General features: G+C 59.7%; 1 protein-coding gene across 1 annotated transcript in view; it reads left to right on the forward strand.

Annotated features, from left to right (window-relative positions):
• The window catches only part of LAMC3 (laminin subunit gamma 3), a 46,956-nt gene that overhangs the window by 26,580 nt on the left and 3,847 nt on the right, over positions 1–16,529 (forward strand). The window contains exons 13-27 of the mRNA XM_024106067.3: positions 4,543–4,731; positions 4,846–5,091; positions 5,697–5,850; positions 6,306–6,448; positions 7,216–7,394; positions 8,066–8,186; positions 9,097–9,302; positions 9,875–9,951; positions 10,812–10,946; positions 11,401–11,545; positions 12,226–12,378; positions 13,025–13,127; positions 14,096–14,295; positions 15,880–16,026; positions 16,358–16,457. Of these exons, the coding sequence (XP_023961835.2) occupies positions 4,543–4,731; positions 4,846–5,091; positions 5,697–5,850; positions 6,306–6,448; positions 7,216–7,394; positions 8,066–8,186; positions 9,097–9,302; positions 9,875–9,951; positions 10,812–10,946; positions 11,401–11,545; positions 12,226–12,378; positions 13,025–13,127; positions 14,096–14,295; positions 15,880–16,026; positions 16,358–16,457 (2,298 nt within the window). The remainder of the gene's footprint in view (positions 1–4,542; positions 4,732–4,845; positions 5,092–5,696; positions 5,851–6,305; positions 6,449–7,215; positions 7,395–8,065; positions 8,187–9,096; positions 9,303–9,874; positions 9,952–10,811; positions 10,947–11,400; positions 11,546–12,225; positions 12,379–13,024; positions 13,128–14,095; positions 14,296–15,879; positions 16,027–16,357; positions 16,458–16,529) is intronic.

The raw sequence follows: 16,529 nt of genomic DNA on the forward strand, positions 1-16,529 counted from the left end.
TCCCTCCCTCTAGAGCCCTGTCTTGCGCCCCCCCCAGCTCTGTGGAGATGGAGTACAGGGCCGGGGAAAGGAGGACACCCTGACATCAGCACCCTTTTCCCCTCCCACCGCTTTGCACAGCAAGCAGGAGGCTCCCGGGAGCAGCTCCAAGGCAGAGGGCAGGAGCAGCATGCGGCACTGGGCAAAGGGACACCTGAACTGTGTGGCACTTGATAGCCTGTTGGGCGGCCACCCAGCCACACAGCTTACAGGGAACTTAGGTTAGGTCTTGTAGTCTCTGTAGGCTACTAGAGGGAGACATGTTCGTATGTAACCCACATGAGGAGAGTGTGGGGGGATGGGGTTGTCTCCCTCTAGTGGCTGGTCCATACAAAAGATTGCTGTAGCAGCCAGGGAGGAGACCTAGTCCTTTAGCTCAAGTGGGAGAGACTCTTACCTTCAGCTCTGTGGGTTCAAGGGTTCAAACCCCACTGTGCACTGAAGTAGGGTGGGTTATGTGTGGTCTGTCCCAGGGAGTAGTGTTTCCCCACTAGAGGAGCATGAGATCACAGGCATCTGAACAGGTCTGATACTACATCTCCCGAGAGTCTGGGCTAGGGGGAAAGCAAGCAGATACACATGGAGTAGTGCTACATAGGGATAACCAAAACCAGATCTGTAAAGGCTGCCAACTTCAAATGAATTGCAAATGGCAGAGATTCCCTGCTGTGAGCTGCTCCTCCAGGGAAAGCATCTGGGTTTCTCTATCAGTGGGGAAAATCTGCTGGCTCACGGCTGCTTCACACGAGCACCCCAGTATCCAGACCAAAGTTCAGCGGGGGTGGCTGCATCTGCTGTCTGGAGATTCCTCCCACTGTTCCCAATGGACACAGCTTCGTTCTTCACTGCCTGCCCTGTGCTCCGTTGACTCAGCTGCCACGTTCAGCCCCAGCCTGTGCCGCAGTAGAGGGATCACAGTATGCGCTCTGCACAGCACGCCGACGTGAAAGGAGCTGCAGGGACACTCCCATGCTATCCTGATTCACACTGAGGCCTGGTCCACACTAAGCCCCCAGTTCGAACTAAGATACGCAACTTCAGCTACGTGAATAATGTAGCTGAAGTCGAAGTATCTTAGTTCGAACTTAAAGGTACTTACCGCGGGTCCACATGTGGCAGGCAGGCTCCCCCGTCGACTCCGCCTACTCCTCTCGCAGAGCAGGATTACCGGTGTCGACGGCGAGCACTTCCGGGATCGATTTATCGCGTCTAGACAAGACACAATAAATCGATCCTAGAAGATCGATTGCTTGCCACCGAACCAGCCGGTAAGTATAGACGTATCCTGAGTAGTATTTTGCTCATCAAGTTGTCTCATTCACTGCAGTGCGGCTGCTTTACTCAGGGAGTAAGGCAGAATCGGGCCCATCGGATTGTATGAAATCATATAACATCAATCCATGGCCACCTGTGACCTCGCAGCTGTCAGTGTGTAACATCGTGAATGTCATGGTGCTTTGTGGTGACAGCAAGGACAGCACCCAGGTCCCAAAAGCACAGACCATGAGCTAAAGTGGTATTAGCAGTATAGGGCCTGTGACACACAGCTGAGCCGTCCTGAGCATGTATAATTAGACAGGCAGGGTACATGATGTACTCCCCTGGTCAGGTACAGCTCAGACATGGGCACCTGGAATATCTGCTACCCAATAACATACTGTCCATGGCAGACAGAGCTCAGTCTGTCCATGAGTCCTGTTCTAGACATTCCCGGCTAACGCCGTGGCAGGCCCTTGTGGAGCCCAGTTCAACGTAGTTCCCTCAAAGGGACTTGGAAACGAGATGATTTACTTGTCACTTAACTGAAGAAACCCAGGACCCAATGTCAGCGCTAACAGGACCCCCCTCCATCCCCCACGTCTTGCTGGTGGTCTGGCCCTGGCATTGTAACATCTGTGTTGCATGAGTGAGGAATTGTTTATGGCTGGGACAGAGAGTACTTTAAAGAGCAGTTTTTAACATGCTCCTCTGCCCTGCCAGACGGAAACATTACAATGTTCTGCAGCTTCTCTCCCTCTTTTGTTGTGGAGTGCGGTGTCTGGATGTCTCCAGTTTAATATGATTCCCGGGTGCAATTCCACGCCTTTGATCTTTCGGCCTTCATTCTGCCAGTCAAGCCACCCATTCATCATACAGGCATCCCTTCATTCATTTCCCACCCTTCTCTCTCCCTCCCCCTTTCTCTTTCAGTTCCTTCTCTCCCCATCCTGTCCGACTCATTTGACAGCTTCGGCCGCTGTGATCCAAACTGCCCCATGTGTGCTCTTCCCAGGGCCCGCTCAGCGCGCCCACTTCCCCCCCTTGTCATGTGTCCCCCATGTGTTAAGCTGACTCCATGCCCCTTGGAAATTTCCCACAAATTTTTCCCCCAGGCTAGCTTGCCTAGTCCGATCTGATCTTGCCAACTGCATGAAGAAATCATCATGGGACTCTTTGTGCTCTCTCTCTCTCTCTCCAGGCAATTGAACTGATTGCTGGAGGCAGAGGGGCTCCAGCCAAAGGGAGAGGGATTCAGAGTTTCCCCATGTCCCCTGCTTGCTTCCTCAACCTGTGACTCACTGGCTTGGGTCACACGAGGAAGTTACACTCATCCGCTGGGCTCCAGACCGGTTGCTTGTGTGTTGCATGATGCAGACGGTGTACGTGTTTGGCCACATCTTGTGCCATCTTGCAGAAACACGTCAATGATTTCAGACTCGGGCAGATTTTTAATATTGAAAATTCACTGGGCATCTAGCCTGACGGTTGAGTGCTCCGGCTCGCGCAGGGAGAGCTGGGCTAGCATGTCGCTTTCAAATTCTGCTGGTGTTACTCAGTCCTTATTCCATGCAAGCCAATCGGCATTTCTTGCCTGAGCAAGGACTGCGGGATTTGGCCCATACATTGTAGAAAGGGACACACACAAGCACACCCTTATTGTTGTGGGGAGCTGATTCAATCAAATCCAAACCCGGAGGCGATTGAAATTTTGCAGCAGGCCCCATGTCTCCAAAGGGCCCGGTGAAAACCCTGGGTCCAGATGCTGGGGAGGTTGGAATTTGGCTCAGACACGTTCTAACTAGCAATTCCGCCAACCTGGGGCTGAGGCCCGACTCTGCTCTCCTGCGAGTGTAACTCCATTGACTTCGCTGGGGTTCCGCCTGATTCGTCTCTGCTGTGGCTCCATTGACGTCTAGGGGTTTGCTCCAGGTATGGATTTGTCCCTCTGTGTCTGGATGGTGACACCAGGAATAAATCCAGTGTGGAACCTGGAGCATGTGTCGAAAGGGATCCCCGAATGTAAAGGTTTGCAACTGTAGCTTAGCTATTGCCCCTAGGGATGACTGGAGGGACAGTCGGGTGAGCAGGAATGGGCCGTGGGTTGGGCACCCAGGGAGCCGAGTCATTGCAAGGATACAGGGGCCAAGGCGAGGAACACTCTGGAATGCTACAGAAGTTTGGCTAGGCAGTGACCATGCAGTGGAGGGATGGGCAGATGGGGCGGGCTGGCCGAGAGGCTGGTACATCGAGCTTCGCCTGGGGGTTTTCACCTTTTAGAATGTGAGACGAATCTTCCGCTGAGGGTGGCTCAGCAAGCAGAAGGCAGAGGCACCCACCCGTGACTGGCATGGGAAGCAGGTGCTGTGGCAAGCCATGGGCTTGAGCAGAGGCAACGCCATGCCCCCTATCAAACTGGTGTGCAGCCTGGATGGCCAGAGAGTGGGATATTGGTGAGGAAGGGATGGACGGAGGTATGTCTACGCTGCAATTAGACACCTGCAGCTGGCCTGTGCCAGCCGATTCAGCCTTGCAGGGTTCAGGCTAAGGGGCCGTGCAATTGTGGGGTAGACATTTGGGCTTGGGCTGGAGCCTGAGCTCTGGGGCCCTCCCACCTCACAGGGTCCTAGAATCTGGGCCCCAGCCCAAGGCCCAATATCTACACTGCAATGAAACAGCCCCTTAGCCCGACTCAGCAGCAGGTTTTGAATTCTAGTGTAGACACACCTTGAGGGACCTCGCCCGTCCCAACTAAAGCAGCTTGTGGAGAGACCAGGGGGGATGCACAGTCTATACGCTGCAGGGAGGGGCTGGGGGAAATGCTTCAGGGGTTTTCTAGGACCAGGGGATCCAGCTCAGACCCTGCAATGGGTGATCATAGAATATCAGGGTTGGAAGGGACCTCAGGAGGTTCTAGTCCAACCCCATGCTCAAAGCAGGGCCAATCCCCAGACAGATTTTACCCCAGTTCCTTAAATGGCCCCCTCAAGGATTGAACTCACAACCCTGGGTTTAGCAGGCCAATGCTCAAACCACTGAGCTATCCCTCCCTATGTGTCTGATTCCACCCCAGTGCTACCCCCTGCAGTCCTCAGTGGGGTAACACTGGGGTAACTACGAGCAGACCCTGTCCCAGGAGCATGAGGGGGTGATCCCTGGCCCAGGCAGGGGCCTGGGGTTTCTTGCATCCTGGCTTCGGGCTCTCTAGCCTGGGGGTGGGTGGTCTTTCTGCTCTGTCCCCTGCAGGGCACTGCCAGTGCCTCCATCACACCGAGGGCCCATCCTGTGAGCGCTGTGCCATTGGCTTTCACGGCAACCCCTTCGTGGGGCGCTTTGACGACTGCCAGCCATGCCCGTGCCCCGGCCAGTCGCCTTGCACGGCAATCCCAGAGAGCGGGGAGCTGGTGTGCACCCACTGCCCCCAGGGGCAGAGAGGTAAGGTGCTGAGATGGGGGTGGGGAGCGGTTCTGGATGGGGAGGGGATGGGTGGGTTCGCTGGCAGACAGACTCCCCACACACTGTGTCTCTCCCATCGCTCGCCCTCTCCAGGAAGACGTTGTGAGCTCTGTGATGATGGGTTTTTCGGGGACCCCTTGGGGAGGAACGGCCCGGCCCACCCTTGCAGCCCCTGCCAGTGCAACGGTAACGTGGACCCCAATGCCGTGGGCAACTGTGACCCTGTCTCCGGCCAGTGCCTGAGGTGCCTGTACAACACGTCAGGAGAGCACTGTGAAAAGTGCAGGGAGGGCTTTTACGGGAGCGCGCTGGCTCGGAGCTCCGCCAGGAAGTGTGCCCGTGAGTACGGATCCCCTTGCTCACCCCTGGCCCTCCAGGGCTTCCCCCACCCTGGACGCGGCCTTCTGCTTGTTAGAGCCCACTTCACGGAGCCCAGGGCGTGGGGCCCTATTCACCCCTGGTGTAAGCGGGCACCGCTGCCATGGAGGGGAAAGGAATCTCCACCCCATCAACTGCAGGGCTGGATTTGGCCAATGGTAGTGCCAGGGGAAACCAGTAAAGAGTGGAGGGAGTGTGGGCTGGGCAGTGCTGTTGAGGGGTTAGAGCGGGGGGGGGAGAGGGGGGCTGAGTTAATGGAATTGCATCCCTGTGTCACCAGACCTACCTTGGGCTCTATAGTTATAGCGCTTTGCCCCTCTGCAGTGCTGGCTGGCCCGGCTTCCTGAAGAGATGGGCAAGCAGTAGTGTGTGAAGCCTTCTGCCCCCTTTAGAGTTCCTTGGTTTTCTAGGTGGGGAAACTGAGGTACAGAGGGGTGAAGGGACTTGTCCAAAAATCATGCAGCAAGTCAGTGGCAGAGCTGGGGATAGAACCCAGGTGTCCTGATTCCCAGTCCCTGGCTCGAGTCTGCCTGCTCCAGGTTAATAGCCAGTGTTTTCTCCCCCAGCCTGTGAGTGTAACCCTGTCGGTTCAGCCCAGGGGCTGGAGGCCTGCGATCCCCTCACTGGCCAGTGCACCTGCCTCCCTCACGTGACCGGGCGAGACTGCAGCCGCTGCCAGCCAGGATATTATGACCTGCAGCCAGGGACTGGATGCAAGAGGTAGGTGGAGATGGAGGCCTTGTCAGCCCACTGGAGAAGATGGTCTCTGAGTATCACTGCCTTGGACCATAGGGTACACCCCCTTTCCCCCCCGCCCAGGAGAGTACCCCAGTGCCAGAACCCCCGTAATTCAAGAGCCGCAGCATGAGGCAGCCTGCTGCCTGTGGGGCAGGTCCGGCAAAGCCCCCCTACGTGCCAACGTACCCAGCCTTCAGCCTCACGTCCCCTAGTCGCTGCGTGGGGAGCTCTGGTCTTGAACCAAAGCTGCCCCTACCCTCCAGCCCTGCACTTGTCAGCCGGGACTCGCTCTCTGCTAGGGCGGCTGGGGACACCCCAAGGGCCCAGGTGTTAACACCGTGCTGGGCACACGCCGGAGCTGACCTTGTCCCTGTGGGTGGGGGTGGCTGAGCTGAAGGTTTGTCTGCCCTCACCACCTTCCTTTGCCTTTGTCCCAGCTGTGAGTGCCACCCGGTGGGATCCCAGGACAGCCAGTGCCACCCGCTCACGGGGCAGTGCCCCTGCCAGCCCGGTGTAGAAGGACAGTCATGTGATCGATGCCAGCCTGGCTTCTTTGGGTTCTCAGTCAAGGGCTGCCGAGGTAACAGCAACGAGGAGCAGCTTCTCAAGTGAGGTCGTGTCACTCCATTTCTCTCCCATGTCACTGATGGCTTATGGTATCGGTGCAGCTGAGCCTGGCACAGGGAGCAGGCTACAGTGGTGAAACTTTGTGCAGCACCAGCCTGGGTCTTGCCATCTCCACTGATCATTCCCTCTCCTCACAGCACTCCTGGCCCACTAACTGAATAGTTCAGTCCCCTCCTGCCTGAGCCTGTCTAACACAAAGGGGGCAATGGGGTCTCCCGGTCGGGGCAGGGACCTGGAAGATTAAGCTCCTGGGTTCTCTTCCCAGACCCATCCTGGGCTTGCAGTGTGACTCTCGGCAAGTCCCGCACCTCCTGGTGCCCCCGTGACCCTCGCTGCACAATGGAGGTCAGATTCTGGCCTGCTTCTCCTGGCAGTCTGGGGCTCGTGTCTGAAGCCCTTGGCGAGGCTGGGAGAAGAGGCACTAGAGAAGGGCAGTCAGCCGTGCGTTCTCCTCCGTGGGCCAGGCTCTGATTTGGATTGTGCTGGTGCAAATCTGGAGTGGCTGCTCTGGATTCAGTGGAGCTACTCTTCCCGTTGGCATCATTCTGGAGAGCAGGGTCTCCGCCTTAGCCGCTGGGCTGACTGGTCATGGCTCCAGTCCATGGACTGACTTGGACGCTGGCAGGGACGCAGCGCTCCGCCTCTACCTTGGGTCGCCTACACTTGGGGTCTGGCTTGTGCCTGCTGCTGTCCCCTGACCCTGCTGTCCCTTGTGTGCAGCCTGCAACTGCTCCCCGCTGGGCGCCGTCACCCCACAGTGCCACGAGAACAGCACGTGCATCTGCAGGAGGGGCTTTGTGGGCTACAAGTGCGATCGGTGCGAGGTGAACTTCTTCTACGCCCCGGAGCGGTCTCTGTGCCAGGAGTGTCCTATCTGCTACGGCCTGGTGAAGGACGAGGTACAGCACCCGCCCTCCCTCCCGCCACGCCCCCTGCCAAGGGGATTGCAGAGCCAGGAGCCGCTCCCTCCTTGCAGGCTTCCTCCAGGGCCAGAGCTTCGGTCCCCCTGCCTGTCCAGGCCCTTTAGCAGCACCCCGGGCACCCCGCTCTCCTCAGGGGTCAGTCCAGGGTGTCTGGATGGAATGCTGTGGCCTGTGATATGCAGCAGGTCAGACTAGAATGGACCCTCCTGGCTTGGACCATTACGAATCTGACCCCCCCTCCCCTGCCTCCTTGACTGTGCTGACCCTCCCCTGCCCCAGAGCCCCCTGCTTTCTCTGCACACCCCTGCCTAGAATCCCCTTCGCCCTGCGCACCCCTGACCCACCCTGACAGCCCTTCGTACTCAGAGCCGCATTTGCTCCCCTCTTTCTCATGCCCCCCTATGTGCTGTGCCCTCTTCCAAGTGCCATCGCTTTGTGGGCCCCGGCCCTTTACCCTACCTTGCCCCGGCCCTATATGCCTACCCTATATTTGCCTATATGCCCCCCTGTCCTATATACCGCCCTGCTCAGCCTGGCCCAAAGCACCACCCTATCCCTGCCCACACACCACTCTGCCTTGGCCCTGTAGGCTGCCTCGCCTGTGCGCCACAAGCCGTCCTCTCTGAAACGCCCCATTGCCCTCGCAGGCTGACAAGCTGAAGGCCAAGCTGCAGCAGATGGAGGCGTGGCTGCAGAAACCAGACTGCAGCAGCCCCCGGACCCGTTACCCAGCGCTAGGAGAGGAGCCCCGAGGAGACCAGCTGCCAGGTAGGGAGGGGCAGAGTCAGGGGAGGCTCCTCTCCTGGGGTCAGTGCAGGGGGAGCCTTGGGAGAGGAACGGTGCACACTGGTTACTCTCCACGGCGCTCGGGGGCGACGGGACGGGGCTCCCTCCAGAGCCTGGTTCCGCCACGCGTTCATGTGGCCCGAGGGGGTCGCTAGACAGCAATGTGAGGGCCAGCCGTCCAGTGCAGAAGAACACGTCCCTCGTGTACAGAGGGGATCCCAGTTCTCCTCCAGTCAGCGGGGGCCAGAGCAGAGAAGGGCGTCGTTCCCCGTCAGACACTGGAGTCAGGGGACCTTGGCCCAACAGCTCGGTGCACTGCCTGAGCCCTCTGTTGGAAGTCTACCTGCCGGTGTCACTGTGGGGCTGCTGGGTGCGGAGCATGCTTGGAAATCTGGCTACAGTTGTGGGTGCTGAGCCGTGGGAACCCGCCCCTGCGCTGCCTTAAAGATCTTGTCCCCAGGCCGTGCAGCAGCTGTGGGCCTCACGTTACCAGGCAGATACTGACAAACTGCAGGGGGCTCAGAGAAGAGGATGAGGTGGTTGGAGGGACCTGCGGGGTAAATGTGCAGAGCTGGGCTCAGTAACGACTCAGGGCCGGGAGGATTAATGGCCACAGGTATTTGGGGACTGCCCAGGGAGGGGAATTGTGAAGGAGGGCTCAAGAGGGTGGACTTAGGTGTAGTGGAGGAATCCAACTGTCTGTCATCAGAACCCCCCGGCGTTAGAACCTGTTAGGCTGGGGAAGACGTCCTGCGTGCCATGTGAGCATGCGCCCTCTGGGCCAGAGCGCCACTCCCCTCCCCTGGGCAGGAGACAGCAATGCATCAGTACGGGGCTCCCCCCGAGGGAAGGGGTGATGGCTGCAGGAGAGCTCTCCCTGTGCTGCTTGCAGATGCCAAGGCGGTGTTCCTGGAGCAGGTTGCCCAGCTGGAGGGCTCAGTGGGCACCGCGTGGGGTCGGCTGAGGAACGTCAGCGGGACCGTGGGCTGCGCCAGTGGCGGTGACGAGAAAACCTGCGTCCTCCTGTCGGAAATCAGCGCCGTGCTGCGGTCCACGCAGCGGGAGCTCCAGCAGGCTGCGGCTACGCTAGCGACAATGGTGCCTGGCTCAAGCCCAGCACGCTGGGCTTCTCTCAATCCCTCTCCCGCGGCATAAAATGACTCTGAGCCGTGCTAGGTGCTGGTGCCCCACCAGGGAAGGCCCTTGTTCCTTTCCCAGCCCGGCAGGGACCAGGCTCGTAGGATGCAGTAGGACCTGAATCCGTGACCTGCCCCTCCGGTAAAGGAGCAGCACCAGTAGGCAAACACAGCGCCCCACCCCCCTGGGTGACCTTTCAACCTTGCAGTCCTCCAGGTGCAGTGCACCTGGGGTGAGATTTCTTCCTTTGCTCTCTTTCTAATCCAGAGGAAATCCATCCAGTGACTCTGCCCCCCCCCCCATGAGATCCTGGTGGGGGGGGGTGCGGGGGTTGTTCTTCCCACCAGGAAGGCTGGGGAGGGCCCTAGGAAGGCGCATTCAGAGCCATCCGGCAAGACTCACCCAGAAGGTGACATGGAAGGAGCCTGCCCAGCCCTAGCCACTGGTAGTGGGTACAGTGCTGTCCCCACAGAGGGGACCTGGGGGCTGAATCCTGGGGTTTCACATCCTTGTTTTATATGGTTTTTTTTAAGGTAATTCCTCATGACGTTTCCCAGCAGCCCACCAGCTGGAGTCGCCTCGCACTGGAGTCTCGGGCGCTGGCTGCCAGGTACCGCACTTTGGACATGCGTGCACATAGATGCACACACAGATGCCTGCATATTCACACCCATGCATCATGTCCGCGTGCGCACAGGGGCACACCTCCCGCTGTCTGTTCAAAACGTGTTCGCCTCACTCTGACGCCTCCTCCTCCTCCAATCCGCTCGCTGGCTTCCCTGCTCTGTGTTTTCTCTCCAAGGCTCTGCCCCTGCCTGTATCTCTGCGGCCGTTCCCTCTCTTCCTCCTCCCCCCACTCAGCCTCCCGCCTCTTTTCAGGCTCCCCCTCACTCCCCCCCCCCAAACCTCCATCCTTAAAGCCAGTCCTCTTGTGGATCCCCTGCTCTGAGCTGCTCATTGACCATCCTCATGCCTCCTGGTCTGCTGACCCATGTGTTGTGCCTGAGGCAGAGAGAAGCTCTCAGGACAGGTACCTGCTCTCGTCCTGTGTGCTCTAAGCACCCGTGCAGGGAGAGTTCTCAGTAATCAGCCAAGTGCACGGACCGTGCAGTGACGCAGGCACGCTCTAGATCATGTTGTCCTCTGTTAGAGCAGAGAGGTGCAGGCGAGAGGTGGTCACGCCGCCTGCCCTCCTTCTGGGCTCCAGCCACTGGAGCAAGGAGCCCAACAGGCACCGTGCGGCTCTGGAGCCGGGAGCCGGATGCCATTCTGCCTCGTGCATCCTCATGAGAATCGTTCTGATCCTGCTGCGGGTGTCGGATGAATAGTGACGATCCAGCTGACCTGATCGAGTTCTGTCGCCTGAGACAGAGAGCTCGGGCCAGACTGACAGCACGAGCTTAGAGCCCATCTATGCCCTGTTTCTGGGGCGTAACCTCAGGGCTCACATCTGATAGCATCTCTCTGCAGTCACGGGGACGCAGCAGCAGAGCTGGAGTCTGTGGCCAGGAGAGCCCTGCTCGCTTCCAACACCAGCTACGCTCTCCTGCAGAGCACCCTGGAGGACAGCGCTAGCCTGGAGCGCAGGAGAGAGCTGGAAGACCGGTATGAGACCAGCAGTGTGTCTATGGGAGCTGAGTGCCGGCATGGCAGTGTGGCACAGGAGCCCTCTAGACCTGCCCAGGTTTCCCCACCCAATGTGCCTCAACCCCAGCTGCCAGGGACCCCCGCTAGGGGCAAGAGGGGAGCTGTCTGCATGGCCCATTCAGTCCGTGGCCTCTTTGCCAAGCCTGCCAACAAGGGGGTTGGTTGTGGTGGGTTTGTGCTGTGGACACCTGGGCTGAGACCCACCAAACTCGTTGCACACAAGCCACCAAAGTGCCGTCGGGTAGTGCTAGTTCCCAGGTCACGGTCAGTCTGGACCAGCCTCAAACCCAGCAGGCTAGAGGGGACCCCCTACACCAGCAATCCCCTGAGCCCTGCATGCCTGGCCAACTGCCAGCTCACGTGTCCTTTCGCCTGCGAGATCACAGGTTTGTCTTGTGCCCCTTCTGTTTAGGTACCAGGAAATCCAGCGGGCGCAGGAGGAGCTGGCTGCTGGCATGCTGGAGGTGGCAGCTGAGGCCAAGAGAACCTTTGCATCCATCCGCCAAGCTAATGCAGACATGGCAAAGAACCTCTCGAAGCTCGATGCTCCACAGCTGGTGGGCAGCCCTTAGGACTTGCCAATGCTAACGAGTGCAGGCCTGGGGAGTCCTGCTGGAGACTCAGACGGGGCCCACCCGGCAGCGTGCCCCAGTCCCAACCCAGCGGGGCCCCTCTAGGGTGGAAAGGAGGTTCAGGCTCCATGGCCGAGTCATTTGTCTAGATCACTGTGGTATCTGGGCACCTCACACTTGTGCCTGGATTGTATCCTCACACCCCTGTGAGGCGGGGGAAAGGGGGCAGTTGAGGCACAGGAGAGATGAAGACACTTGCTCGCTGCCTTTGTGCTGAGCCAGCCAGGGGACAGTCTGGGCCACCTCTGGTGTGGCCGTGGGGGTGATCGTAATGCGGCTAGCACGGCCTTTCTCCATCCCCAGGTGCTGGGTGGCCAGGGAGGGAAGGGGGCAGTTCCCAGCCTGAGAAGGCACCTAACTGCAGCAGCAGCTCAGAGCTCCCCTGCCTCTAGGGGCCTTTTGGGGTGGCTGAATATTATCCCCACTTTAAGCCAGGAACAGAGCCCAGGTCTCCTGACTCGCTGTCCTGTGCTCTGACCACTAGAGATCCTTCCTCTGAGCTCATTCCCTCCCTCTCTGATGCCGGGGGCTTGGAGCAATGGGAGGTGCCCCCTCCCCATAGCATCCACTTTCTGACCAAGCGGTTTTGGTGCCTCATCCCACAGCGCTCCCTAGTGGTGCAGACCGGAGCCCTGACTCAGGAGCTGATGGAGCTGGAGCAGAGGGTGGAGGCGAAAGAGCGCCTGGTCCTGGATGCGCGGGACTCTCTGAGGGCCGAGCCGCGCACGGCGCTGCAGAGGGCTCAGCAGTTTCAGCAGGCGAGTGTCTCAGGGAAAGGTGGCCGTGGGCTGAAACCGGGGAGGCACTTTCCTGGCAAACTCGGAGCCTGCATCCATCTGCACCCACCAACGCAGACAGGAATGGGGAGAGTGAGATTCTCCCTCCTTTCTGGGGACAGAGGCCTCTGCATCCCAGCAGGAGCCCGGAGTTTCCCTCATCCCTTCCTCTCCCACACATCCAACCCTCTCTCTAGGCCCTGCCTCCTGCTGCAGCCCTTTTGGCCACAGAGAACTGGATGAGCCCGACCTCCCTGGCACCCGGGCTTGCCCTGCTGAGCCCACTCAGGGGCGAGGAACAGGGGCAGGGAGGGCAGAGAAACCCCACCGCTGCCAAAAAAAACCTTCACTGGGGGTTCACCCAGGCAGGCCAGGGCAGAATTGGAGCCGGAACATTTAAAGCCGGGCATAGTTCTGTGCCCTGGGCCCTGTAGGGCTCTCAGATGCAGAGGGCAGTGCCTAGGTCCCCTGGAGTCAGCCCAGAGCACGTCTTGCCCCCCCGCTCTCCTCCCTATAGATAACCCTCCCAAGCAGTCTCTGAATAGCATGGTTGGATCAGCAGGAAGGCTCCCCTGGTGAGATGCCCTCACGCCCCTTGATCTCACTCCTGCCTCTCCTTCCCCGGCAGCTGCGGAAGGGGATTGATGCTGCCCGGACTCTGGCAGCCTCATCAGTTTCACACGGAAAGGCCGTGGTCTCTGAAGCAAAGTCCCTGCTGTCCAGCTTGGAAGGTAATAATCGCTGCCCAAAGCATCTCACCAGAGCTCAGCTCCCCCCACTTATCCCAGCAGAGCCAGGGGGTGGGATGTGCCAACCCTGCCTTGCAGGGGGACACACGGGGCCTCCACCCTGCCCATGGAGTTCTGAGCCCCTGCCGGAGTCCGAGGCTAATGCAGACGGAGCAGGGACAGCGGGACCTTTTCTGCATTGCCAGCAGGGAGTTCTCTGATCTGCTCTCTGCAGCGACGGGGACTCCCAGCACCGAGAGTGGGACCTGACCGGGGGTGTGTGGGGTGCATGTGGCTCCGCTCTCGTTTCCGATCAGTCAAACACTGACGCGCTGGTGGGGCGTCCCTCCCTACACTGTACTGCAGCAGACAGGGCTGGACGGGGTGGCGTCTGTCAAGCCGTGGGGGTTAAAACCTCTCGGAGGCTGCTAGAACAGGTACCACCTGAGCAGCACCAGTGCCAACGTCCCCACGCCACCCTTCTCCCTACATGGAGTGGGGCCGTGCCCAGCCCATTCCGTTCCTGCTCTCTGGGCTGAGGCTGCCGACGGTGATGCAATGGGCTCCCATCCACTGAACAGAGGCTCCTCTACCTCCTTTCTCGGGACGTCATGGGATAGACCGACGTGTGATGTCTGGCAGCCTTTGAACCAGTGACCTAGAGGCGATGAGGTGCAGAGGCCATTACCAGTCCTCCAGCTCGGCTGGCTCCCCATTACGGTTTGAGGATGGGATTATTTCCCTCCTGCTTTGATGCTGGGAGGGGAAGGTTGGTTTTGTCTCCGCCTGTTTCCAGGGAGATTCTAATGCCTGGAGGTTGCTGGGGTTCTCGCTCTGGTTCTGTTGAGCCTGATTCTCCTCTTGTTGGCCCCGGCGTAGATCAGGATTAACTCCCTTGATGTCCAGGAGGCTACACCAGGGCAAGCTGGGGTGGAGGGACCCGTTCTCTTGAATGCTGCCTTTGTCTGCAGGGGGGAAGAGGGTGTTTGTGCGTCAGAAGGGGCAGGCCGCCGTGAGAAGGAAGCTGGCCATCGTCCGGGACAGAGTGATCGTGGATGCCCAGAAGAAGATCAGACAGGCAGAGAGGATGCTGGGAAACACTGTGTCTGTCTCCACCGCAGCCAAGAAGACGGTCAGAGAAGCAGAGGGAGTCGCCAGGGAGAGCTCCAAGGTCTGCAAGGCTGGTGCTCAACCGAGGGGGTGATGCATGGAGAGCGGGCAGTACAAGCCTAAGCAGGGCTTGCCGGGAGTCTGGCACATGGCAAGTGAAAGGGGAGCTGGAGTCCGGCTTAATGCAGAGAGATGCTGCACGGGCTTCCCCAGCATAGCTCTGCCAATGCGCCCCCATCCTGACCGGCAGCGCCCCCTGCTGGCCTGCTACAGGATCCCCCCAGCTCTGCCAATGCGCCCCCATCCTGACTGGCAGCGCCCCCTGCTGGCCTGGTACAGGATCCCCCCCAGCTCTGCCAATGCGCCCCCATCCTGACCTGCAGCGCCCCCTGCTGGCCTGCTACAGGATCCCCCCCTAGCTCTGCCAATGCGCCCCCATCCTGACCTGCACCGCCCCCTGCTGGCCTGCTACAGGATCCCCCCCAGCTCTGCCAATGCACCCCCATCCTGACCTGCAGCGCCCCCTGCTGGCCTGCTACAGGATCCCCCCTAGCTCTGCCAATGCGCCCCCATCCTGACCTGCAGCGCCCCCTGCTGGCCTGGTACAGGATCCCCCCAGCTCTGCCAATGCGCCCCCATCCTGCCTGGCAGCGCCCCCTGCTGGCCTGCTACAGGATCCCCCCCAGCTCTGCCAATGCGCCCCCATCCTGACCTGCAGCGCCCCCTGCTGGCCTGCTACAGGATCCCCCCAGCTCTGCCAATGCGCCCTTATCCTGACCGGCAGCACCCCCTGCTGCCCTGGTACAGGATCCCCCCCCAGCTCTGCCAATGCGCCCCCATCCTGACCTGCAGCGCCCCCTGCTGCCCTGGTACAGGATCCACGCCCCCAGCTCTGCCAATGCGCCCCCATCCTGACCTGCAGTGCCCCCTGCTGCCCTGGTACAGGATCCCCCCCCAACTCTGCCAATGCGCCCCCATCCTGACCGGCAGCGCCCCCTGCTGGCCTGGTACAGGATCCCCCCCCCAGCTCTGCCAATGCGCCCCCATCCTGACCTGCAGAGTCCCCTGCTGGCCTGGTACAGGATCCCCCCCCAACTCTGCCAATGCGCCCCCTTCTGCCTGCTACAGGATCCCCCCCAGCTCTGCCAATGCGCCCCCATCCTGACCGTCCGCACCCTCTGTCTTTCCTAAGAGCAGTTCAGAACCCCTTCTGCCACTCAGCCTTGATTCTAACCTGCAGCCCCCCTGATCCCCACACAGCCCCGCCTCCTGGCATGCAGCAGCCCTTGCCTTTTAGATCCGAGCAGGGATTGTCAGTCATGCTGGGCTGGCTTTGCAGCATGTCTCATGCTCCGGCTAACTTGCCTCTCAAGTCCAACTTGAGTTCCTGTGTCAGGAGGGCAGGGCTGGTGCACGCGCTCACCGAGCTCAGCATCCCCCTTACGGAGCCTTCGCTTACGCCACCAGGTGAGTGACCCGGGGGCTCTTGTTGTTCGATGGTGGGGTCTGGGCTACTGTCGATAGCCTCTCTAAGAGGACGTCCTATCTCAGCACAAGGAGGACATGGGACGGGAGAGGAGCTATGCAAAAGCCAACTCCTACCGATCCTTCCCCTTTGTAACCATGTGCTGCCCACGCCGTGCAGAGGTCCCAGGCTGTGCTGAGGGAAGGGAAGCGGGAACGCAAGCGTGCCAGTGAGCTCGCCGAGCGCGTCAACGTAACCCTGGCAGAAATCTCAAGGCAGGAGCACGTGTCCGAGGAGCTCAGGGAAGAGCTAGAGGTGTCTCACCAGGTGAGCTATGTCCCATAGGACTGTGGGTAAGAGTCCCCCTTTCCTCTCCACTGACCTGTCCCCCTGCTCCCACAGCACTGATTCTGAGGGCAGGCACAAAGCTGGAAATCTCAGCAATTTGTTTGGAGTGAGGTTCTGTCCAAGAAACCCCAGGGCACCATGGCATGCAAGGCACATGTGGCATACTCTGGAGAATCCCCCCCACGCAGGCCGGGACGCCATCCATGGGATCGCCCACTTGGGGCTGATCTGTTGGCACTGGCAGCAAGAATCCTCCATATGGTTTGTGATCTTGGGTGTGGCTAATGCACCTCCGTGTCTGTGTTGGAAGGTGAGGACAGGGATGAGTGAAGCTAAGAAAAGCCTCAGAGAAGCCCAGAGCTCCCTGGAGATGGACATTGAGACCCTGAATAACCTGCTCAGCAGCCTAGGTAAGAACCCACCCCAGTGTGCTGGTGGCACATCCCCTTCCTGGGCACTGAAGCCCTCTGATCCACCCAGCT

This window comes from Chrysemys picta, chromosome 18 (assembly GCF_011386835.1).
Source record: "Chrysemys picta bellii isolate R12L10 chromosome 18, ASM1138683v2, whole genome shotgun sequence".
NCBI lineage: Eukaryota > Metazoa > Chordata > Testudines > Emydidae > Chrysemys > Chrysemys picta.